The sequence below is a fragment of the Dipodomys ordii genome, unplaced genomic scaffold, assembly GCF_000151885.1.
Source record: "Dipodomys ordii isolate 6190 unplaced genomic scaffold, Dord_2.0 Scaffold14, whole genome shotgun sequence".
Lineage (NCBI taxonomy): Eukaryota > Metazoa > Chordata > Mammalia > Rodentia > Heteromyidae > Dipodomys > Dipodomys ordii.
The window spans coordinates 14,460,760-14,485,112 of NW_012267230.1; the positions used below are offsets into that span (position 1 = coordinate 14,460,760).

The 24,353-nt window shown below is 57.8% G+C and overlaps 3 protein-coding genes across 3 annotated transcripts in view; 1 reads left to right on the top strand and 2 right to left on the bottom strand.

The window, feature by feature from the left end:
- The window catches only part of Znf205 (zinc finger protein 205), a 6,396-nt gene extending 1,087 nt beyond the window's left edge, over positions 1–5,309 (bottom strand). Inside the window, exons 1-6 of the mRNA XM_013011230.1 lie at positions 5,220–5,309; positions 4,448–4,583; positions 2,278–2,491; positions 1,942–2,051; positions 1,359–1,479; positions 22–365 (exon numbers count right to left, since the gene is read on the bottom strand). Of these exons, the coding sequence (XP_012866684.1) occupies positions 22–365; positions 1,359–1,479; positions 1,942–2,051; positions 2,278–2,491; positions 4,448–4,504 (846 nt within the window). The 5' untranslated portion in view covers positions 4,505–4,583; positions 5,220–5,309. The remainder of the gene's footprint in view (positions 1–21; positions 366–1,358; positions 1,480–1,941; positions 2,052–2,277; positions 2,492–4,447; positions 4,584–5,219) is intronic.
- A 6,297-nt stretch (positions 5,310–11,606) lies between these two features.
- On the top strand, positions 11,607–15,505 carry Zscan10 (zinc finger and SCAN domain containing 10). Its single transcript, XM_013011493.1, is given in 7 exon segments — positions 11,607–12,002; positions 12,199–12,451; positions 12,599–12,675; positions 13,104–13,155; positions 13,754–14,319; positions 14,566–14,930; positions 14,932–15,505. Coding segments are annotated over 7 exon segments (2,283 nt in total).
- A 7,977-nt stretch (positions 15,506–23,482) lies between these two features.
- Mmp25 (matrix metallopeptidase 25) overlaps positions 23,483–24,353 on the bottom strand; it is an 11,085-nt gene continuing 10,214 nt past the window's right edge. The window contains exon 9 of the mRNA XM_013011231.1: positions 23,483–23,524. Within this exon, the coding sequence (XP_012866685.1) occupies positions 23,483–23,524 (42 nt within the window). The remainder of the gene's footprint in view (positions 23,525–24,353) is intronic.

Consider the following 24,353-nt stretch of genomic DNA (forward strand, 5'->3'; position numbering starts at 1 on the left):
CGGCCCGCACGGAGGGTCGGCCTCCGAGGCCCCGTGCGCCCCGGCCCGCGCCGCCTCCGCAGCTCCTGGTAAGGAGACAGGGTTGGTCCGGCCACACACGGTTTCTGGACGGCCGCAGGGGGTGGGGGGCAGAGCCGAAGGCCCAGGGGAGGGCAGCGGGGACCCCGGGGGACCCAAAGAGGCAAAAGCCACCCTGCAGGGAGCGCAGACGGACCACCTCAGCCAGGGCCGTCCTTCCCCGGCCAGGAGCTCACCTGAAGCAGGGCCTCTCCTCTCCTTCCCAGCTCCCGGCGGCCCGCCCGAGCAGGAAGCCTCGCCCTTGCCCGGCACCTGAGGGGCCCAGAAAGGCCTGCCTAACGGAAACGCTGCCCAGAGGGAGAGACCGTGTTACCCCAAGACAGCCACCCACCGACAGCCCTGCCCCCAGCACCCCCCCCAAAAAAAATAAAGTTAATGAGACAAAATAAACAAAATTAAATGCACACTAAAAATCCTCTTGGGCCCCGGCACCGGTGGCTCACGCCTGTCAGCCCAGCTACTCAGGAGGCTGAGATCTGAGGATCGTGGTTCGAAGCCAGCCCGGGCAGGAAAGTCTGTGAGACTCTCATCTCCAATAAACCACTAGAAAACTGGAAGTGGCGCTGTGGCTCAAAGTGGTAGAGCGCCCAGGCTCTGAGTTCAAAGCCCCATGTCACACTAAAAATAGTAAGGCAGGGAGGGGCATGGTGGTGAATATCTGGACTGCTCCTAATACCAGCCTTCTAGAGGCTGAGGCAGCAGACCCTGGGTATATAGATTCTGTCTCAATCAAAAAAAAATAAAATAAAAAAACCCTTCTAGGAGGCTCCTGGAGTAGCTGGGTGGTAGAGGGCTTCCTAAACGCAGGAGGCCCTGGCTTCCATCCCCCCTTCCACAGTGGCAGCCCGCTCTACTCCTCCAGGCGCTGAGCTGGCCCTGCCTCTACTTTTCCTGAACAGAAGCAGGATCTTTCAAGGTCAGCCTGGTGACTCCCTTTCCTCGTCCTACCCTGTGGCAGGCCCAGCAGCAGCAAGCGGGAAGGACGGTCCACTCCTGAGCTGGCACCCAGCGGCTGGCCACTGCTGTGGCCACCAGCCATGGCAGTTCAAACTCAAAAGACTACTCAGTTTCCCTTGCCCCATTTCTAGTGCTCATCAACCCATGGACACAGATATAAAACATTTCCATCCCTGTGGAAGGTTCTAGAGAACAGTGCTGTTTAGATGAACAGTGAGAGAGGAAGGAAGAGGGGGATGGTGTGGAGCAAGGCAGCAGGGGCCCCTCCCTGACACTCCAGGGCCTCGGGAAGTTGGGAGGTTGGGTGGCAGGTGAGCCGTTACCCCAGGCGAGCCCGTTTCTCTTCTGCAGCATGTCCTTGTAGACGCTCTGCTGGGCGTGGTCCAGCCTCCCCCACTCCTCCCGGGACAGGTACAGAGCCACATCCTCAAAGGTTACTGGCATCTGAAACGACATCCAACACCCAACTGATGGTACCAAGTGACGTGGGCAGGAGCCAGGCCTGCCACTCAGACCCGCCAGTCGGGCAGCAGAGCCCCTCACAAAGCAGGTGTCCAGGGGCCACAGGTGAAGCTCAGGATTTCCACGCAGCCTGCTGCCACTCCCCGGCTCATGCTCGGCAGAACAATTCCCCATCGGAGGCCCAACTCCCTGTTTCTGCTTTCCCTCCAGCCCTGGGCAGACCTGACCGTGGGCCCCAGGCCTTTCGGATGGCCAGTCCAGCAGCACTTCAGTGAGCACCCGGGACAGCGAGTGCCCTGTGGGGTCAGGCCAGCTGGGGTCCTGCCTTCACAGGAAGAGACAGCAGGTGCAGGAAGGGCTGAGCAGCGATTGAGGGGAGCTGGGCCCTGCCACTGTGTAGGGATGGGGGGGGGGGGGAGTAAAGAAACCTTCAGAGACATTCACCTGCGACCAAGCTGTGAGGAGTGCTGCAGCCATCTGCCTGTCTCTGGTCCTGCCCGGCCTGCCTCTGGTCCTCCCTTCGGAAAGCATGGTGGTCAGGGGGGAGGAGAGGGCTGCAGGAGGGAAACAGACCTTAGTGTAGGCAGCACTTCCTGCCCTGGCTCCCCCCAAGCTGCCTCAAGCCCAATTCCCAGCCTGACTCAAGAAGAGGGTCAAATGCTCCAAGGTTTTAAGAGGGCATCTAGGAGAGTCAGGCAGACAGGAAGTAGGAATCTGGGTCCCTCCCAAGCCGAGCCCCACCATCCGCAGGAAAGCACCTCATTGGCAGCTCTCTCCTACCTGCACCAGGCAGGAAGAGAGCTTTTTCTTCAGAGCCAGGACTCAGTGGTCCCCACTCCCCAGCACCTGGCCTTCTGGTGTCCTGCGAAGTCGCCTCAGGGTGAGGCTCTTCTGGCTCTGACTTAATGTGTGCTGACGCCTGAATGGCTCCCGGGGGTACTGGCTCCCCATGTCTGCTGAGCATTTCTTGACAAGGATGTTGGTGACCTGGGACCTAGGAATAACAGCCCCCATCAGCATCTGGCTGGAATTCAGGAAGACCGCCTGAGAGAACACACACCCAAATGGCCTGAAGGGTTGCCTGCTACTTGTTGTCCAGCTCACCCAGCACCATGGGTGGCAAGAGAGAGACCCACCAAGCCTCCACCACCGTGGACGTGAACAAGGTGCCTAGTGGGTTGTTATTTAATTAATTATTTGATTTTGCCAGTCCTGGAGCTTGAACTCTAGATCTGAGCTCTGTCCCAGAGCAAGCACTCTACTTCAGCCACAGCAACACTTCTGGCTTTTTCTGAGTAGTTTATTGGAGATAAGAGTCTCATGGGCTTTCCTGCCTGGGCCGGCTTCGAACTGCAATCCTCAGATCTTAGCCTCCTGAGTAGCTAGGATTACAGGCAGGCGTGAGCCACTGGTGCCTAGCTGCTGCTATTTTTTAATACTCAAGAAAACTAAATGGAGCAGATAAAGCAGGATCCCCTCTCAAATCCACCTGAAACCTCCAGGTGCAACTTTATTTGGAAAATGGATCTTTATAGAAGTAATCAAATTAAGGATCTTGAAATGAAATCATCCTGGACTTAGCATAGGCTCTAAATCTGATGACACAGGTACTTACAAAAATAGAAATCCCCAGATAGGCATAGTAGGGCATACCTGTAATCCTAGATACTCTAGAGGCTGAGATTTAAGGATCACAATTTGAAGTGAGCCTCTGAAGAGAAGTCTGTGAGAGTCTATCTCCAAATAGCAAAATGCCAGATAGGAGGCATGGCTCAAGTGGTACAGTACCAGCCATGAGTAAAAAAGCTGAGTGAAAGCAAGTAGCACTGAAAGCAGGTAGCACTGAGTTTAAGCCCTGGTATCAGCAAACACATACAAATGAAAGTTCACTAGACTCCATCTCAACCAATAAAAAAAAAGTGAGCACCTGTCATCCTAGCTACACAGGAAGTACCATTGGGAGTAGAGTGGTCTCGTCTGGTTTGGTAAAAAACAGCTTGAGTGGTAGAGCACCGAGCAAGCTGAAACCCTGAGTTCAAACCCCGGGACAGCTGAGGGTGGGAAGGAGAGAACAGAAAACCTAGAGATGGCGTGAGATGGAGTGATAACACCAGCCGGGAGCTCGAGGAGGAAAGAGGAAGGAAGGCCTCCCAGAAAGCCTTCGGGGGAGGGCAGCCAGGCTGACCCCTCAGCCTCTAGCAAGGTTAAGGAAATGAATCGTGGTTGTTTTAAGCAGCCTGCTTTGTGCTAACTTGAGACCCAAGCCACAAGAAATCAGGCATCTAGGGCCCAGAGATAAGACACAATGCACAACCACAGCACAAAAGCTTCTGATATTTCCTTCACCCTGAGAGGCCTCTTACAATCCCCATCACCAGCAGCCTTGTCCTGGGAGTTTGGACCTACCCCTCCCTTGCTCCTCTACATTTGGGGATTGAAGGGAAATGCCCTCGGAATCTCTGGCTGCCAGGCCAGCAATGCCCCTGCTCTGACTGATGGATCCAAGTCTCTTCACTGCCTGCAAAGTGGTGGCAAAGAGGCCAGCTAGTTAAATGAGACTGCTGCCTGATCTAGAAGGTTCTAGATGGGTTCGATGGCGAGTGATTTATTATTACTTATTACTGCACTTCACAGATTACATCAGTAGAGAATGCCATGCACGAGGCCTGCCCGGTGCCTTGCACATCAGAGGCGGGTGGGGAAGGACACCGCACAGTGGTACCGCCTTTGAAAATAGTAGCAGCAGTACGTGGTGTACGATGTATTTATAACCAAGATGGGTAAAGGACAAAGTAAAAGTTCACAGTGAAGGGTAGATGGGGTATAGTTGCTATCACCCACCTCACTCATCTACCAACCCTCCTCCCTAGGTGATTCTCTTAGCTCCATCCAGACACCCAACTTTGAAAAGTCCTCCCAGGATCCTCCCTCACCCAAGGCAACAGCATACCTCTTCCCCTTTCTCCTTAGTCTCAGTAGCCCTCAGGCCTTTGCCATCTGCAGACATTTCCAGTTCTGGCTAGGAAGGGAAGCAAGTTGGTTCTCTCTTCTGCTGGTCAAGCCCCATCCAGTTTCTGGCCTGGAGTCTGGAAAACAGAAAGGAAATCAGCTGGCACTTCCCAGATACCTCCTAAGTGTCCAGGAAATCTCTGCCCACTCAGAGCTCCCCTGTCCCAACCAGACAAGCAGTCCAACTGGGCCTAATCCAGTTCCCCTGGGGCAATGGATTTAAATTCTGTCCTGAAACATTTCTGTTGTGCACTGTCCTTTTGGTTGTTGAACCAAGAGTCCTGCGTCTCAGGGCGACCTGCTCAGGAAACGCAGGGGCTACGTGAGAATGGGGGGGGGGATTTAAAGAGATCCTCCAAAAACAATCTGGGGGGTCCCGCCTGTCACAGCCAGAGGCACCCCAGCCGCTGTCCTCAGGCCCCGAGCCCGGGGTCCCGTGCCCCACCCCAACTTGGAGCCCCTCCGGGCAATCCAGAGAGACCAACCCATCCACTCTCAGCAGACCCCCCCAACGGCCACGCCCACTTCCGGGGGTCTCTGCTTCTCACTGCCCCCCCTCCCGGGATGGGGGGGCACGCCCTTCAACTTCCCAATCCCAGATCCAGGCCCCCTTTATCCCGCCAGCACGAAACCCTGCGCCTCTGACCATGTCCTCTGCTACACACTGCACACCCGCGCCAGGCTCGGGCGCCCGCCCTGAACCGCCTTCTTACCAAGGTAGCGATGCACAGGGCGCGGGAGGTGGAGGGCCGCCTTCCCCGGGAGGAGAATCTCTGCAGCCCGCAGCCGGAGGATGGGGAGAAAACCGGGTGGAGACTGGGATTGGGGACAACAGGAAGTCCCGCCCAGATCCCGTTCCCCACACAGGCTGCGAGCCCACAGGGTTCCCAGCCTTGAGGGTTCCGCGTCTGGGGTCCCGAGCCCCAGCCGCACCTGTGCTCGGCCTCCCAGGTCCTGAACCCTGGCTCGTGAGGATGACTTCACCCAGCCGGGGGGCGATGGCCTTGGCAAAGAAACCACTGCGGACATCCCCAGAGGAAGGAGCGGGCAGGCCTCATCTTGCAGCACACGTGGCTTCACGCCGTGTCCGTGGGGGGCCCTGGGTTCACTGAAGGCTTCCCAGGTTAGTGGGCCTTGGGGTTCCTTCCCAGACTGGCACCTTCTCTCCCCTCTGAGACTTAGAAACGAGGGGAACCCCATCTCCCCCGCAGCCCTGGGCGGGTCCTCCGTGGCCGCTGCTTCTCCCGCGCCAGCTCAGGGGAGCTGGGGGCGCGCAGCGCCTGCCTGAGTTTCAAAAGTGGCAATATTTAAACTTGCCAGAGTTCCTGTTCAGTGGATTTGGGGGAGGGGTTCACACCCGTAATCCTGACTACTTGGGAGGCTGAGGTCTGAGGACGGTGACTCGAAGCCAGCCCGGCGCCGGTGGCTCACGCCTGTCATCCTAGCTACCCAAAAGGCTGAGATCTGAGGATCGCGGTTCAAAGCCAGCCCGGGCAGGAAAGTCTGCGAGACCCTCATCTCCAGTAAACCACCAGAAAACCGGAAGTGGCGCTGTGGCTCAAGTGGTAGAGCGCCAGCCTTGCGCCCAGGCCGAGTTCAAGCCCCAGGACCGACAAAAAAAAACAAATAAAATCCCTAAAAACGCCCGGGATCCCCGGAAACCCCGGAGGCGCGGACGCGACGGCGTGCCCAGCCCCCAGCCACGGGACCCGGCGGCTGCAGGCCCGGGATCCCCGCGCGAACCCGGCCCAGCACGCGCTCCGCGGATGCTCGAGCCCCGACGCGTCGCCTAGGCAACGACACGCTCCGCCCCGCCCGCGCACCAGATAGACGCTTCGGATTGGCTACACTCTGAAGACACGCCCCCTGCCTTCCCGCCCCGCCTCTCCAAGCATCAGCCGCCCTCACCTGCGCGCCCGCGAGGGGCGGAGCAGCCCGAATGAAGGCTGTCCCCGGGCGCACGCCTCCAGACCGGTGTCCCCGCGATTCCCGTCCGGCTTTTCCATGGCAACTTCCGGCTTGCGCGGCTCTCGCGTTGATACCTCTGGCCCGTTCGGAGACAAGGTCACTTCTGTCCTACCCGTGGAGAAACTGAGGCTGCCTGTGGGTCATCCTCTGCCGGAGAACGACCGGGCCAGGTCGGTGCCCGGATCTCTGGACTCCAGAGTGGAGTCTGCCCCACTCTCACCTGCATGGGCTGTTGTTTCGTTTCAGAAATGGAAATAAAGTTGGGAGTGCAGCGCATGCTTATTATGTGTGAGCCTCTGGGTTCACCCCGGGTACTAAAGATCAGACAGACATAGACCAGTGTGGTACATGCACGTTAGGGTTTTGTTATTGCTGATTGTTTTCTGTAGTGTGTGTGTGTGTGCTGCTCCTGGGGGCTTGAACTCAAAGTCTGGCACTATACCTGGGCTGTTTTTCTTTTTCCCCTCAAAGCTAGAGCTCTACCACTTGAGCCACAGCGCCACCCAGGACCTCATGCATGCAAGTCCAGCACTCTACCTACCCCTGAGCACCTGCCCAGCCCTAGCCAGTGTTTACTTCATTTTTTAATTTCATATTTTTGAGATGGATCTCATTAGTTTTACTGAGGCTGACCTTAAAAGCCCTCAATCTTTCCGAATGAATGAATGAGTGAACGAATGAATGAATGAATGGGACAAAGTACTGGTCCCCACGCAATAGACCATTGGCTAAATCCCACCCTGGGTCAAAGTTGAAGAATGAAGGAAGCCCGGACTTTCTCCCTGCAGGGGCCTGCCTTTCCCGCCTCCCTGCCACTTTGGCTGTTCAGTCAAGGTAGTCTGCTTCTCTGTGTGTTCCCGGGAAAGGTGACAGGTCCGCGGTGGAGGCGCTGGACGTCCACGTTCACCTCACTCCTCGCGGCGAGGCTGTGGGCCAGCTCTTCCAGGCAGACACCGGCCACAAGGTTGGTCCCTTCCCCGGAGGCCACGCTCCGGGTCGGGTCCGGCCGCCCCCTCCTCCCAGCCCGAGTCTGCTGGAGGCCGGCGTGTCTCTTTCCTCCCCGCTCCCAGATCCAGGGGCGAGGCCCGTCTCTCCTCCCGCCCCCCGCCCCCCCGGGGGCAGAACTCGGCCTTGCCCTTCGGAGCTGCGCAGGGAAACGCCGAGCAGCCGAGAAACCCCCCAGCCGTGGCCCCGCCCCGACAGGCCCCGCCCATGGATAAGCCACGCCCATTCCAACGGACACGCCCACTGGTGGCCACGCCCCGGGCGGGGATGCCTGGACGGTCCGCGCACCCCGAGCCCGCGGCCCGAGCCTCGGGCGCCTGCAAACTTGGGGCGCCCAGGGGCTCCCCGCGGCTGCTTAGGCCTTGTTGCGCAGGCGCCGTACTGGGCGCGGAGGACACAGAGACGGACGGGCGTCCGCATGGAGGTCCAGAGAGGCCAACCCTGGACTGTAAAAAACAAACGCGGTGCGGGCGCCGCCCTCCCCGCCCTGCCCCGGGCTCGACCTCATTCCGAACACTTGGCCCGAGGGCACTGGGGCCTCGGGGTGGCGGCACCCGGCCCAGCCTCGGCCCAGATCGGTCACGGGAGTGAACACCGACCCACCGCAGGGACTGTGCATGGCAGCGTCAGCCCCAAAGCGCCCAAGCCCCGGCGCAGGCGCAAGGTGCTCTGGCTGGGAGGGATCCTTAGACTTTCCCAGGCCAGCCCGTGACTGCGTTTGCCTTTGGCTCCGCCCTTTCCCCCCCACCCCATCCTAAACTGGGAGGTCAAGGGTTAAACTCTGGGCAGCCCCTTCAACACCTGAATGGGACTGGGGCCGGCCGCTTCCTGTTCCATTTCCCCCCCGAGTCCCTCTCCCGGCTGGCCAGGGCTGCCTGTGGCCCGGGTGCCCTCGGAGAACCCCCAAACGTCTCTGCCTCTGTCGTGGGGAGCTGAAGTGGTGAGTTGAAGGTCTTAGGGTTCAGGCTGGAAGGGAGAAGGGGACGCCAGGCCTTGGTGGCGGGGAGGGGGCTGGGAGAGAGTTTGGGGAGAACGATGGTGGGTGTGAGGCGCTCAGGGCCAGTGGGATAGGTGGTCCTGTGGCCGTGGGGGGCATCAAGGTGAGTCCAGGGACCTCCTGTGACACCAGGGAAGGCAGGTGACACGCGGCCCTGGGTGGACCAACCAGCCCCCACTCAGAGAGAAGCTCGACTGACAAAGATGAGCGAGTGGGACCCCTGGAAGTGCGTCCTGGGAGAAAGGGACGTTTCTTTCCCTATCCCTGGCCGGAGCGTGTCACGTTGTCTGGCAGGGTCTCATGGCCGACATACTGCTCCCACCTCCAGCAGCTCCAGACTAAGCTGCAGGGCTGCAGACTAAGCTAGTGAGAAGTTGGTGGCTTTCCTGCCCCACACCCCGCAGACCCCCTGCAGACACGCATGTTAATAGAGCTTTTGTCCTGGAAGGGGGGGGCAGGGCCAGCCTACTTGCTTGAATTCTACCTATTGCAAACCTTTGGGGCTTGGGCCTCACCTGGTGTGGCTTTGCCTGTAGGCTGCAATTTGGGAATCTTGTGATTGCCTATTTGTGCTGAGATATTCTGCCTCTTGTTAAGAAAGAAAGAAAAAAATCTCTCCAGTCTGAGAGGAACTGTGATCCTCTGTTTTGCAGATGTGGGCGTTCTAGAACTACATTTTCATCTTAGAGCAAAGCTTTGCTGCACAAGGTTTGAATGTGAGTTAGGCACCCCTGGTTTTTGCTTGTTAGATTTTTATGATAATGATGATAATTTATCACCCAGGCTGGGCCAGAATGAAGTGAGTCTCCATGAGGGCCTGCCCGCTGCTGGAGGGCAGCTCGTGGAGGTGATTGGTGCTCTAGGTTTTTTGCACTTGTAAGGTGCAAACACTGAAACAAAAGCCCATTTTCTTGAACATTTTTATCAAAGATCTTCTCCGCCCCAGACAATGTTACACGCTTCCCTCGGTTCCTAGGACTTCAAGGGAGGCGCTGTTAGGAGAAAAAACAAGAGTAGGAGGCGCAAAATGAAGCCATGACCTCTGCAGATCAGACTGAGCTTTAGTGAGCATCGGAGAGGGGTGACACTTGTTCCCTGGAGTCAGATCAGGAAAGCGGGGCGCGTGTGAGTGGGGGGAAAGGGAGGAAGAGTTAAATGGGTCGCAAGGAGAAGTGCTCGGTCCATGGCGGTTTCTAGTCATCTGCCCGGTGGACACGGAAAGTGCAGTTTCCACCTTTTTGGGGAGGAGCGGGGCGGAAAGCTCCGGGAGCTTCTCCCGGGAATTCCAGCCTTTGGGCGCGGAGGGCGCCTCAGGCGCGGCCCTTGCTCCTTCCTCGCCACTGTGAATCCGCGGGAGTCACCGAGCGCTGGGCCAACCCTGACTAGTTTAAACCCGAGGCCAGGAGGACAAATAGCAGAATCCCGATTGTGGCTCCGCGATGGTAGGTGATGTGTTCTGGGGTTCCAGGAGGATGGGGGGTGGGGCGCATCTGCATTTAAAAGAGCAAAGGAGCTTCGATCAAGGGCCCAAATTTTGGAGCAAGTTGGAGTCCCGGCTCAGCAGTCGAGCCAGCTTAACCAGCGCAGTGGGGTGGAGGCTGGTTGAATTCAAATCCCAGCTCTGCCCCAACCCCCACTCCCCAAAACTCTGAGCCAGGTGGACCTCTCCCACCTCCGTCGCAGGGGCAGGGCTACCTTCTAGGGTGGGGTCCATGTCTGGACCCTGAAGCTTGGGGGGGGTGTCCTCAGCTGTCCCCACGGCGAATAGCACCAGCCTGGGTACGCTCTGGGGCAAAGCACTGCCCTGCCTGCACTGGGGGGGGGGAGTGAGCCTCAACTTTTCTTCCCATCCCCCTGCTTGAGATTCCCTTTGGGGGTGGGAGGGTGGGACCGGTTTGGAGAGAGAACAAAAGTGAGAGGCTGCCCTGAGACGCTTAGGCAGGCGGGGCGGGGTGGGGGTGGGGGAGCAGGGTTGGGTGTTGGCTCTGGGGTGCGCAGCTTGTGGAGGCCCTGGTTTTGATCCTTAGCCTGGTGAAGAGGGAAAAAGCTTAAGTCTCCTGGGTGGTGCTCTGGGGATTAAATCAGCAAGACCGACTGAAGTCCTGGTGCTTGGTGCTGAGTGTAGGGCCATCCAGTCCTCTCTCCCCCAACCCCGACCAATTCCCCCCCACCCCAAGAAAAACAACCCTCCAATCTGAGTCATGGAGCAAGAAAGTAGCTTTGCTGGCCTGGGCTAGGAGGAGATGTACATGCAAAGCAGTGCCCCCTGGTGGCCATTGGGAGACACTTTCCCTTGCTAGAGGCTTGGGTGACTATCCCCAAAGGGGTGATACAATGCTTACAGTGAGATCCAGAATGTGAGAAGGAAAAAATAAGAAAGGATTATCCGGGCGCGGGCAGCTCAGGCTTGTCATCCTAGCTGCTCTGGAGGCTGAGATCTGAGCACTGCAGCTCTAAACCAGCTTGGACAGGAATGCTCATTTTTTGTCAGTTATGGGGCTTGAACTCTGGGCCTGGGCGCTCTACCACTTAAACCACAGCACCACTTCCGGTTCTCTGGTGGCTTATTGGAGATAAGAATCTCACAGACTCCTGCCCGGGCTGGCTTTGAACAGTGATCCTCAGATCTCAGCCTCCTGAGTAGCTAGGATGACAGTCGTGAGCCACCAGATCTCCCTCAACTTTGCCTTTTATCTGCTGGAGGGTTTGATCTCTTTCCGTCTCTTTGTCTCTCTGTCTTCTGAGACATAGCCTTTCCCTCAATCTTACCATAAAGCTGGGGCTCTCCATCCTCTTCGCCTCCATTTCTCAGCCTCCCCAGTGTTGGGATTATAAGCTTGAACCACCATGTCCCCTCGTGACAAGTTTCTTGGGTTCCCTGTGCCTCCATTTTCCTACGAAGATTTCACTAAATGCCCACGGCTGGGGAAAACTAGCCACACTGGCTGTCTTCCTGCAGATCACCGCGACGGCCAGCAGGGGCCATGCTGGTCCCATCTGACACCTGGAAAAAGATCCTAACCTGAGGTCTTCCATCTCACAGGTGTGGCAGCAGAAGAAAGGGCTGTGCCTTAGCAGGTATCCATAGGAGGTGTCACCTCCCTCCCCGCCCCCACCGAAGGCAGGCAGGATGCTCGCAGAGCCGGTGCCCGCTACCCCAGAGCAAGAGCAATTCCGGGCTATCAAGCTGGAGGACGAGGAGGCTGCTGACCAGGAGAGTCACGGGCGGCCGGAGGCCAGGCCTCGGCCCGAGGTAGCCCACCAGCTCTTCAGATGCTTCCAGTACCAGGAAGACATGGGGCCCCGGGCGTCGCTGAGCCGTCTGCGGGAGCTGTGCTGCCACTGGCTGCAGCCATCTCTGCACACCAAGAAGCAGATCCTGGAGCTGCTGGTGCTGGAGCAGTTTCTCAGCGTGCTGCCCCCGCACCTGCTGGGCCGTCTGCAAGGCCAGTGCCTCAGGGACGGAGAGGAGGTGGTGCTGCTGCTGGAGGGCGTGTCCCGGGACACCGGCCACGTGGGGCCACTGGTGAGAGACACGCGTGCGGTGAACGCTGCCCAGCAGGAAGGGGGTGGGGTGGGGGACCTGGGACTGACCACCCGAAGAAGAGATTGCTGAAAACCCCGCTTTCTCTCCCATTCACCCCCTTTTGCCCCCCCCCGCTCCACTCGGCTACGCTCCTCTCCGGGAGTCAGTGCCTCCTAACATGGCTGTGTGTCCACAGGATTTTAGTTTCAGCTCTATCAAGAACTGCCCTCTGGAGGAACAGGGGGGGCCTGCCCAGGTCACCAGCCACAGCCCCAAAAAAGAAGCGCCCCCCGAAGAGCCCTCCGTGCCTTGCCCAGCGAGCGAACCGCCCCCATCTCAGCCTGGCCCTGCCAGGCCTGCGGAGCCTGCGGAATGGAGGCCTGCTCCAAGCTCCAAGCCACCACTCAGCCCCGGGCCGCAGAGGACGCTTTTCACCCTGCATGAAAACAGTGAGAAGCTGAGGGTTGGGGGGAGCCGGGCTTGGTGGGAAGAAGCTGGTGGCTTCATGGCTCTGGGTGATGGGCACTGCCGCCTGGCGGCCACTTACTAACAATAGTACCTACTAATTGCAATTTCTTCTCCCACAACGCGGTCAGCGCCCCAGGACCACTCGTGGCCAGAGGAGAACTCTCGAGATAAGGAGATGGCAGCTAAAGAGCTGGCAGCGGTGCTGGTGAGCTGAGCGGATCCCTCACCCCAGACCCTTGTATTTGTTTTTTGTCCATCATGGGGCTTGAACTCTGGGCCTGGGCACTGTCCCTCAGCTCTTCAGCTCAAGGTGAGCGCTCTACCACTTGAGCTACAGCACCACTTCCGGTTTTCTGGTGGTTTATTGGAGATGAGTCTCATGGGACATTCCTGCCCAGGCTGGCTTTGAACCCCAATCCTCAGATCTCAGCCTCCTGAGTAGCTAGGATTCCAGGCATGAGCCACCAGTGCCCAGCATCCCAGGCCCTTTTGAAACATGAGACAGTTCTCTACTCTTTGGTGTGGTAGCCACCCATGTGTTCACTAACTGCATCTTGGAAAGAGCTTCGTTGCCCGCAGATCACAGAGCCCATGCCTCTCTCACTTGGTGGGGGGTCTTTGCTTTTGTTATAGGAGACCTTGTCTTTTGAGGATGCCCCAGAGAAGAAGAGTGTGTACCCTCATGGTAAGCAGTCCTTCCTCCTGTCATAGTGGCCAAGGGCTTTGCCTGCAGCCCCAACACAGCATCTGTGTGTGTGTGTGAGAGAGAGAGACAGAGACAGAGAACTGGGGTTTGAACTCAGGGTCGCCCACATTCTCCCTTGGCTTTTTTGCTCAAGGCTGGTGTTCTACCACTTGAGCCACACCTACTTCCAACGTTTTGCGGGGAAACTGGGATAGGAGTCTCTCCAATGGGGTTGTCCAAGCTTGCTTTGCAGCATGATCCTCAGCTCTCAGCCTCCTGAGATTGGCCATGGGCAGGGTCCTGGGTGTCTTTTCTCTTCCAGACTTCTCAGGTTTGGTGGATTCCCGAGAGGTTTTGGAAGAGGGTGATTTCCTTGTTTGCTCCCCCTTTTTAATTATGTGTATGGGTATGGGGGGGGGTCCCGGTGCTTGAACTCGGTCTTACAGTCCCACGTGGCTTTTTCCCCCCTCAAGGCCAAAGCACACTTTTCCACTTTACATTTCTGGCTCTTTAGAATAGTTAACTGGAGAGGAGTCTCTTGGAAGGTTCTCTCTGAGCTGGCTTGGAACCACGATCCTCCTGTTTGCTTCTTTCCCAGAATTCATAAGCCGAATTACAGACAGTGAAGACTTTAAACAAGCAGAGCCCAAAGGAGCTGCCTGGCCCCCGATCTTCTCAGCAGAGTCCCCCGCAGACAGCGCGGTGGTGGGCGGGGAGCCTCTCCCCGCGAGGCCGGAGCCGGAGGCGGGCGCCGGGGGCAGCGCAGGCGCAGACCGAGCCGCGGGCCGCGGCCCCCGCAGGGCCGGGGCCGCCAAAGCCGCCAAACACTTCCTGTGCACCGAGTGCGGGGCGAGCTTCCCCAAGCTGTCCCGCCTGGAGACGCACCAGCTGAGCTCGCACCCGGGCCACCGCTCCTTCGCCTGCCCGCACTGCGCCAAGACCTTCGGCCGCAGCTCCATCCTCAAGCTGCACCTGCGCACGCACACGGACGAGCGCCCGCACGCCTGCCACCTGTGCGGCCACCGCTTCCGCCAGAGCTCGCACCTGACCAAGCACCTGCTCACGCACTCGGCCGAGCCGCACTTCCGCTGCGCCGAGTGCGACCAGGGCTTCCAGCGCCGCTCCAGCCTGGTGCAGCACCTCCTGGCGCATGCCCAGGACCCGGCGCGCGCCCGAGACCCCGCGCATGCTCAGAACCCTGCGCCCGCCCGGGACCCCGCGCATGCTCAGGACCCGGTGCCCGCCCTGGACTCCGCGCATGCTCAGGACCCAGAGCCCGCCCGGGACTCCGCGCATGCTCAGGACCCAGAGCCCGCCCGGGACTCCGCGCATGCTCAGGACCCAGAGCCCGCCCGGGACTCCGCGCATGCTCAGGACCCAGAGCCCGCCCGGGACTCCGCGCATGCTCAGGACCCCAAGCCCGAGCCGGAGGCCCGGCCGCCTGTCTTCCTGTGCTCGCGCTGCGGGCAGACCTTCCAGCGGCGCTCCAGCCTCAAGCGGCACCTGCGGATCCACGGCGCGGACGGGGCGGGGGACGCGGCGGCGGCCGGGGCCGGCGCGGGCCGGGAGAGCCGGCCGTACAAGTGCGCCGACTGCGGCAAGGCCTTCCGGCGCGGCGAGCACCTGGTCACGCACTGGCGCGTGCACACGGGCGAGCGGCCGTTCTCCTGCCGCGCGTGCGGCCGCAGCTTCACGCAGAGCTCGCAGCTGGCCAGCCACCAGCAGGTGCACTCGGGCGAGCGGCCGCACGCGTGTCCGCAGTGCGGGAAGCGCTTCCCGCGCCGGCCTGGCCCGCCACCTGCTCACGCACGGCGGGCCCCGGCCGTACCGCTGCGGCCAGTGCGGCAAGACCTTCACCCAGACCCAGGACCTGACCCGCCACGTGCGCAGCCACACCGGGGAGAAGCCGTGCCGCTGCAGCCAGTGCGGGGAGGGCTTCAGCCAGAACGCGCACCTCACCCGCCACCAGCGCATCCACACCGGGGAGAAGCCGCACGCCTGCGACACCTGCGGCCACCGCTTCCGCAACAGCTCCAACCTGGCCCGCCACCGCCGCAGCCACACCGGCGAGCGGCCCTACGCCTGCCCCACCTGCGGCCGCAGCTTCCGGCGCAACGCGCACCTGCAGCGCCACCTGGTCACGCACACGGGCGCGGGGCCCGAGGTCGAGGCCCCCCAGGAGTGCCCCGAGTGCGGCAAGAGCTTCAGCCGCAGCTGCAACCTGCTGCGCCACCTGCTGGTGCACTCGGGCGCCCGGCCCTACGCATGCGCGCAGTGCGGCCGCAGCTTCAGCCGCAACTCGCACCTGCTGCGCCACCTGCGCACGCATGCGCGGGAGACGCTGTACTAGCGGCCGCCGCCCCGGGTACCTGCACCCCCCGGGGCCCCTGCACTGCACCTGCCTCTCTTTCCCCAGCACCCCCGGCGTCACATCCACCCCCGGCCTCTCTTCCTTCCTGGCCTGTGAAATGTATTTCAAATGCCCAAAGTAAAATGGCCTTCTTGAGACCTGCCGTTGCTTCCTTTGGTTATGGAGTCCATTCTCGGCTGCACCACAGAGCCCATCCCACGGCCGGCCGGCGCCCTCCCCACCAGGACAAGGCGAGGTCTCTCTTCCGCACATCTCCCCACATCCTTTGTGGGGGGGGACTAGTGTGGGGGGGGTCCCTGTAGTCCCAGCTATTCAGGAGGTAGAGGTGGAGGTTTGGGTTTGAGGTCAGCCCCGTCTGACGAAGTCAGTGCAAGACCATGCAAACAAACCAAACCGCATGCTGGTAGCTCACGCCTGTGATCCTAGCTACTCAGCACAGATCAAGACCAGCCCAGGCCGGACTCATCTCCAGTTAACCCCCAGAAACCCAGAAGTGGTGCTGTAGCTCAAAGAGGTCGAGGGCTAGCCCTGAGCAAAAAAGCTCAGGGACAGCACCTTGAGTTCAAGCCCCATTACTGTCCAAAAAAAGAAGAAAGAGAGGAAGGAAGAAAGAAAACAAACTGAGTTAGATGCCAGTGTCTCACACCTGCCAGATCAGTTTTTACAAAACACTGAAAACAACCAGGTGCCAGTAACTCAGGTCTTTTATGCTACCTACTCAGGAGGATGAGATCTGAGAAGTGTGTGGCTCAAAAGCAATCTGGGCAGATTCTTATCTGCAGTCAGCCAGCAAAATGGCTCCGGTGGTACAGCTCCAACCTTGATTGAAAAAGCTAAGGGACCATATCTGGACCCAGTTCTAGCCCCAGTACCTGCACAGGCATGTGTGCGTGCACATGTACACATGCACACACACAAAACACTAAAAGCAAAAGGACTGAGGGCAAGGCAATAGAGCACTTGTGGCTCCCTCCAAAACCAGTAAAATGCAATAGAATGCTAAATCCCAGGTTCTGATCATGGATCCTTTTGTTGTGGAACATTGGAAACCATCTCAACTGGAAATGGCAGGTGAGCAATACCTGCTAGCTGGGCCCAGTACAGCTGCTGTGAAGACTACCCACAATCCTCTTACCCACAGCTACTGAACTTTTGTTTTACTCTTCAGTGTTTCTCACCACATAACCTCTGAAGCTCCGTTACTATAAGTCAGGTGACTTCTCATAAAATAAAAATAAGAAAGAAGGGGGGGAGGAGGGGAAAATCCCAGCCTTCCGTGCATGCTCTCTTCCTGTTTTTAGTTGGCTGCTTTTCAAGCACAACTTGAAATGTGATCATCTGACACATTAGGGCAGCTGTGTAAAGAACCAAACGCCAGCTGGGGTTCACCTAGGGGAAAGTACAGAGTCCGCTTTTTCTTTTCAGTGCTGAGGATAAAGCCACATGCTAGGCACAAACCATACCCCTGAGCTGCCCTCCAAGCAGGCTCATAGAAATAAATGCCTCTGGAGTTCCAAGGGAGGGTCAATGCTGTGGGGGCTCAGGGAGGATTGCAGTACAACACTTACAAGAGCAAATAAATCTCATAGAAGACTCCAAGGAAGAAAATCCCAGTGAGAAAGGATTAGTCAACCTAGAGAGGAAGGTTGAGAGGCAAGGATTGGTCTCAGGGTTTACACCTTTATCTGGACAGTGGTGCCTGCTGGAATCCCAGTTACCCTAAACACACAGTTTCAAAAAGAAAAAAAAAAAAAGGCTAGGGATGGGACTCAAGTACTTTAGTGCTTTCCTACCATGTGAAAGGTCTTTTGTTCAACCATTTGGCACCAGAAAAAGAGTTAAAAATAAAATAAGGGCCAGGTACTGGTGTCTCACACCTGTAATCCTAGCTACTCAGTAGGCTAAGATCTAAGGGTCGTGGTTCAAAGCCAGCCCAGTCAGGAGATTCTCTTTTTTTTTTTTTTGGTGGGTCATGGGGCTTGAACTCTGGGCCTGAGTGCTGTCCCTCAGCTCTTCAGCTCAAGGCTAGCGCTCTACCACTTGAGCTACAGTGCCACTTCCAGTTTTCTGGTGGCTTATTGGAGATAAGAGTCTCACGGACTTTCCTGCCTCAGCTGGCTTTGATCTCATCCTCCTGAATAGCTAGAATTATAGGTGTGAGCCTCCAGCACTTGGCTCTCAGGAAATTCTTATCTCCAATAAACCACCAGAAAACAGGAAGTGGTGCTGTGGCTCAAGTGCTAGAGCACAAGCCTTGAGCTGAAGAGCTGAGGGACAGCGCCCAGGCCCAGAGTACAAGCCCCAAGACCGACAAAAAAAAAGAAAAAGATCTGGGACTAGTGCCCAGGCCCTGAATTCAGGCTCAACAACAACCAATAATAATAACAGCAGCAACAGGACAGGACTGGGGCATCCCAGGGCATTGATAGGTGCAAAACTCTTGGAAAGCAGGTGCTTGGGTGGCAATTGACCCCACCTGTCCCAGGGAGGAGAGGGGGGGGGTGCCCTGACCCAAGGTCACAGCTGTGGCCAAGGAGAGGCTGGGTGAGGATCTAGCAGTGAGAGCCCCTGGGAGCCTGGGGTGGAAAGCCGCAGGCCAAAGACACATCAGACAGATTGCCAGGATGTAAGAGGTGAGGGGTGAGGGCCTGCTGCGCCCCTGCTCAGTCGCCGCCACCCCTAGGTTGTGCTTTCATTCTTTCCCAGAAGGAAAAAGGGGCAAGGCCAAGAGGGTCCCCGAAGACCCTTTCCCCTCACCCCACCCCTGGGGCTGCCTCCCACCCCTTTGCCAGGACTGCAGAAAGGGCTGGAGCACCAACGGTCCCTTCAGAATAACTGGGCTACCAAGGGGGTCATTGTTGGGCTATAACTCTGCACACTGCCGCTGAAAACGGCTAACAGTGACAAACATGGCTGGGCCCAGGGAAAACCTCTGCTCCCTGTGATCCCACACTGGAGAGGAAATTGGTTGGTGACTCACTCACACAAAAAAAGTCTCTAATCTCTGAAGCTTCCTGGACCGCCAGCCACACAGCCAGGCCCCATCCACCCACCCTGGGAGGAGAGGCTCCGCTCTGAGGGGGGTGGGGGGGTATGAGGCAACTCCTCTGGAATGCTCCCTAGTCTGGTTCCTGGTCCTCCTCCTGCCTGCCTGCACCTCATGCCAGGTCCTGGGGCCCCAGCACCCCCAGTGCACATTGATCTCAGCCGTTGCTAAAAGCCTGTTGCAGGTAGAGAGGCCTCGGGCCCTTGGCATCTGAGGGGTGGGGGCTAGGGAAATGATTTGAGAAGATAGGCCCAGGAGTTTCTGTGTGTGAGAAACAGGAAGACAGCACACCCCTGTAGCCCCAGCTACCAGGGACCATGAGGCCTGTGCTGCCCCCCAGGACTGAGCACCTGCCAGGCGAAATCCTGCAGTCCTCCCCACAAGCCCAGCATTAGGCCCTAGTGGAGCCGACGAGGCTCATCCGGCCTCATTCAGGAGGAGCCATCTGACCCACAGGCACCTCCTGCGACCCCTGGTCCTCTGCCGGTTAGGACACTGGAAGCTTGAGACCAGAGATTTGATTCTTTCAACACAACTTTTATTAAAGGCAATAGAATGACAGCATCAAGCCAGACTTACAGAAGGAAACAGGGGGGTCTTAACGGCCTGGGCAGTGGAGGCTGGGCACCAGAAGCTGTTGGGGGAGGGATGCATGGTCAGGTAAAATAAACATGGAGTCTGGGCAGGGCGGTGCTCATTGCAGGACGGGAGGATTTCAGGCGCCGGGCACCGAGGCCTGGGCCCACGTGGCTTTCCTAACTTCTCGAGAAGAGATTTTTCACACTCTGGAACAAACGCTGGATGGCATCCCACACGGCATGGGCGGCGTTGCTCACCGTGTCCCTTAACCACCTCAGCGCCTCCACGATCTTCTGATACACCGTCTGCAGCATCTCCTTGAGACTTTTCAGCATGCTGTCCCAAAAGTCGGACTGGGTCTGATGGGAGAGAATCACAAGGTTCCAGGGCCTGTCCCCTGGCACGCCGCCTTTGATTTCTTGCCATTGCTAAGGACCAGATCCCGGGGTCCTGGACTTTCCTCAGTGTGAGGACACGGCCATCTCCATCTCCCCAGGCCTCCACCCTCCCCCGCCCCGCCCCGCCCCATGCCTGCCACAAATGGAAACTGACACATCTGCAGCCTCTGTCTAATGGGAGGGACACACGAGCAAGTCCATCTTTTCCCCCAAAGCCACCCCTCACCCAAATCTGGAGAGACTGAGGGTGAGGACATACACCCCAGGGGGATGGCGGACACACCTACCGGGTGAGTTGTTTTTGCGTATGAATGTCGGACAGTAATAAGGAATTTCTGGAATGCTACTTTCTGTGAAGAGACACTGAGTTGGAGACACCAGGCCTGGTCTGTCCCCCTCCCGGGTCTCAGGTGAGCTGGGGGACTTCCTCAGCATCACAGACATCCAGGACCCCCCGCAACACACCGGGGGAACAGTCTTACCGCTTTGATCTCCCAGATAACTACGGGGTCATCTGTCTGTGGAAGAAACGAGGGCACTTAGGGACTGTGTGGCCTTCCGCCACCCCCAGAGACTCTATGACATCTACCATCAAACACAGGAATTGCAGGGAGGAAGAATGTGCTAGTCAGGCCTGGTCCAGACAGAAGCCCACAGCCACGCTGCCTCTTAGCCTTGTGAAGGCCATGCAGGTGAAGTTGATCTCCTCTGATGTTCATGAATTTGTGTGACAGCCAATGAAGGTATGTGGTAGATACCGAGTTTAAGACTGGGTCGCAAAGAAAATCAAAAAAGCAAAAACAATCCACTCTGGCGAGAGGCATAGCTCAAGTGATAGAACACCTGCCTAGCAAGTGATTCAAGCCCCACAACCACACTACTAGAGATATACAAGTAATTACACAGAAGCATATTTATAACTTAGCCAAAACGTTAGGTTTTGTAACTCTCAAAGAAGAAGGAACTTTTTATGTGTTCTGGTCTGTTTGGTGGTACTTAGCAGTGCTGGAATTTGAACTCAGGGCCTTGCCAGGAAAGTTGCTCAACCATTTCTACATGCTAGGCCAGGCTGTTGCGAGTCCTCCAGGGAGGAGGGGGAGCTGGGGGTCCTGCCCGGTGCTCACGGGGACAGAGCCATACCTTGCTCTCGTAGGCGTCCTGGGGGTTTGGAGCCTGGGAATCCTCATCCACAGCGGAGGAGTCAGAGCCAGAGCGCAGTCTGTGGTATAACTCCTGCCTCACGTCACAGGGGAGAGGAGCGCCGTCCTGGGGAAGATGGTGGCCAGTCAGGGTCTGGATGCTCAGGGTGTGTGCATAAGCCCAGGACTGACCCCAGCAGGACTGCCCAGCCTCTCTAGGAGTCCTGGAAACAGGAAAGACCTCCGGGCTTTGCCCAGGGGCCCCGCCCTCCAATCCCCTCCCTGGCCTAGATCACAATGGTTTGAAATGTGTGCTCATGAGCTGGGCTGTGTCCAGCACACCTGCCTAGAGGAGGCCGGGGCTCGGGCACCAGCCAGGCAGCCTAGCCCCAGCCCTCCACCCTCCATCCTATGCCAACTGTGCCCAGGCCTGCTCTGGGACCAGAAGGAAAAAGGGGGCAAGGAACGACAAATGCTGGAGGGGATGTGGAGAAAGAGGAACCCTATTACACTGCTGGTGGGAATGTACACTTATACAACCACTTTGGAAAGCAGTCTGGAGGGTCCTTAGAAAGCTAAAGATTGACCTCCCTTACGACCCAGTCATACCACTTCTAGGCATCTACCCTGAACAACAGGAACCAATATACAAGGACACGTGCACCTCCATGTTTATTGCAGCACTGTTCACAATAGCTAGGATATGGAAACAACCCAGATGCCCCACGACAGATGAATGGATCCAAAAATTGTGGTATCTATACACAATGGAATATTATGCAGCCATTAGAAATGACAAAATAATGGCATTTGCAGGGAAATGGATGGAGCTAGAAAGAATCATGTTGAGCGAGGTAAGCCAAGAGCGAAGAGACAAACGGTACATGGTCTCCCTGATAAGTGGATGCTAAATCCACAATGTTAGGTGATACGACAAAACTAACAGGACTTAAGAAACAAAGAACTCCCACTCATCTGGTTGAACCACTACTAAATATCCCCATGCTGCTGATCACATGTATGGTGTATAACATGTGAACACTGTTATATATTGCAGACTGTGATAGACAATTTGCTCCAGGAAAGTTAGAATGAACTTGTGACTTAGAAATTATGTAATCACTTAATCACAATAAAAAAAAAAAAAGAACTTCGGGGAAGGGAGGGAGGGAGGAGATGGTAGGGGGAAAACAATGGAGGGGCTAACAATGTTCAAGAGGAAGTGTACTCATTACCTCACTCATGTATCTGTAACCCTCTGTATAGTATCTTTACAATAAAAAAAAAGAACAAATGGTATAATAAAGAAGGCTTCACAAATGGAAAAAAAAAAAGAAAAAAAAAAGAAAAAGGGGGCAAGGGAAGGAGGAGAGGAAGGGCTTATTCTAGCAGCCTTGGTGACTCACTTGGCTGTTGCTTGCATAGACCGAATCCAGGGCTTCCACCAGGCTTCCGCCCAGTGCATCCTGCGGGAGAGAAGAGTTCAGGGCCGCCTGGTGCCACCGTGGCCTCCAGGGGAATCCCCAGAGCGCCTGGAGCCCCGCTCCCCTCATGTGGGCACCTCCCCAAGCCGGGCACCTCGGTCCTGGGACTAAACTCACCTCTAATGCTGACAGCGCCTATTGAGGGAAAAAAATCACTTTGTTCAATCCGGTCTCCAGTTCCTGCCTGTCCTCAGCTTTCTACATTTGCCCCTAACTTGCTCCAGCAGGGAGCTGAGGATCCTCTCTGTCCACACCCATTTCCCTCAGGGACACACAGAGCTAGGGGCTGCAGGGGGCGTGGGCAGTGTGAGGGATGAGCACACCTGCAAGACCCCCCAGTCTCCCCCCCCCAGATGCAGATGCGGAGCGACTAGGTGCACCCCAGGGAAGGTGGGGCGCCTTTCTGTCCACGCCTTGCAAGCTGAGGGTAGTGGTCATGGAGGCCTCTGTGTAAACACCCCCTAGGCCCCCAGGACTTTCTGGCCAGAAGTTCCTCAGCATCCCAGATTGAGATCCCCCCAAGACACTCCCCCCCGGCACACACTCCCTCCCCCCACCCCCACCCCCAGGTGCCAGGGGCTACCGCATGTAGCTAGAGCTTCTCAGGAGTCTCCTCGGGGTCATGGTTCAAAGCCAGCCTGGATGGGAAAGTCCAGCTCTCACTCACCTTGGCGTAGCACATGGCGGCTCAGGGGCCAGGGGCCTGGTGGGAAGGAACAGGTGAGGGGAAAAGCAACTCAGAGGAATTGCCCGCCAGACCTCGCACCCTCGGGCTCTGCCCAGCTGGTCCTGCGCCTCAGGCTCTGTCCAGGGCCCTGCCACCACACACCCAGCCCTGTCCTGCGGCCAGGGGTGTAACCCTTGCTGAAATGGTCACCTTCTGTCCAGTCCTCCTAGCTCAAAGGCCAGCAATGTCTGCTCAAGAGGAGGACCCAGGCTGACCTAAAGTAGAAGAGGAGGAGGGAGGAGCAAGGGAGGGGAGCACGGCATCTACATCCTTCCCGGGGCAGGGCCAATGGCTGCCAGGGAGACAAGATTGGAAACCGAAAGGGAAAGTGAGGGGCAAGGCCAGCCTTACCTCCCCCTTCCTCCAAGCCTGGATGGGGTCCAGAGCTATTTCCAGGACTGCCCAGGGCAGGGGTGGCAGGGGGAGGGTTCAGACTGGGGACAGTGTATGGCTAACCCCTCAGCTCAGTGGAGGTGGGGTGAGCAAGGGTCAGAGCTCTCAGGTGTCTGCAGGAGGCAGAATCCGCCGGGAGAGCGGCTGGCTCCCGGCCGGCGGCTGAGCTCAGAGGCAGCTGGAGCTGCGGTCACTGGGTGGGCACCCCCAGGTCTGCAGGGGCCAGGAGGGGCTGTAGAGACCCCAATACAATCATTCCACACCATGCTTTCAGACTTTGTTTTTTTTTCTTATTTCTGTTTATTTCTCCTGCAGAACTATCAGAAGAACAAGCAACCTGTGGGCCGGGCACGTGGTCTGTAATCCCAGCTTCTCAAGGGACTGAGACCTGAGGGTCGCAGTGGACAGCCAGCCCAGGCGGGAAGTCTAGGAGGCTCTTTACCTCCAATGAACCACCAGACAGCTGGAAGTGGGCTGGGAGAGCACGTGCCTTGAGCAAAAGCTCAGGGACAGTGCCCAGGCCCTGAGTTCAAGCCCCAGGACTGGCAAAAAGAAAAGATGTTACAAGAGTCCTTTTTGTCTCTTTGTGTTCGGAACACAAGTTCCTTATCAGACATATGAATTGCAAATCATCATCATCCCCACGCTGAGGTTTGTCTAACCTTGGTGGTGGGGTGCTCTTTCCAGGTTTCTCTCTCTGGTCTCTCCCCCACATCATCCCCGGGCCCCGGGGAGGGAGGCATCCCTCCCCACCGGCGGCTCAGGAGCGCTCGCAAGGAGGAGAGGCGTTGGCCAGCCATGTTTGTTGTCTTCGGTGGCAGGCTGGGTTTCCCCTCCGGTTCTCGGAGGGGGGCTGGGGAGGGCGCGGGGGTCCTTGGGGGCTCGGAGGGGGTCAGGTGGCGGCGGTGGCGGGGGACGCGAGCCTCCCGCCGTGCTGGTCCGGGGCAGTTTCCTCCAGGCTGCCCAGGCTCGGGCTTCCGCCGGCCTCTCCGGGCCGAGGCCGTGCGCCTGGCCCTCCAGGGGTGCGGGGCAGAGGGGTCCACGGGGGCGAGGCCGAGGCC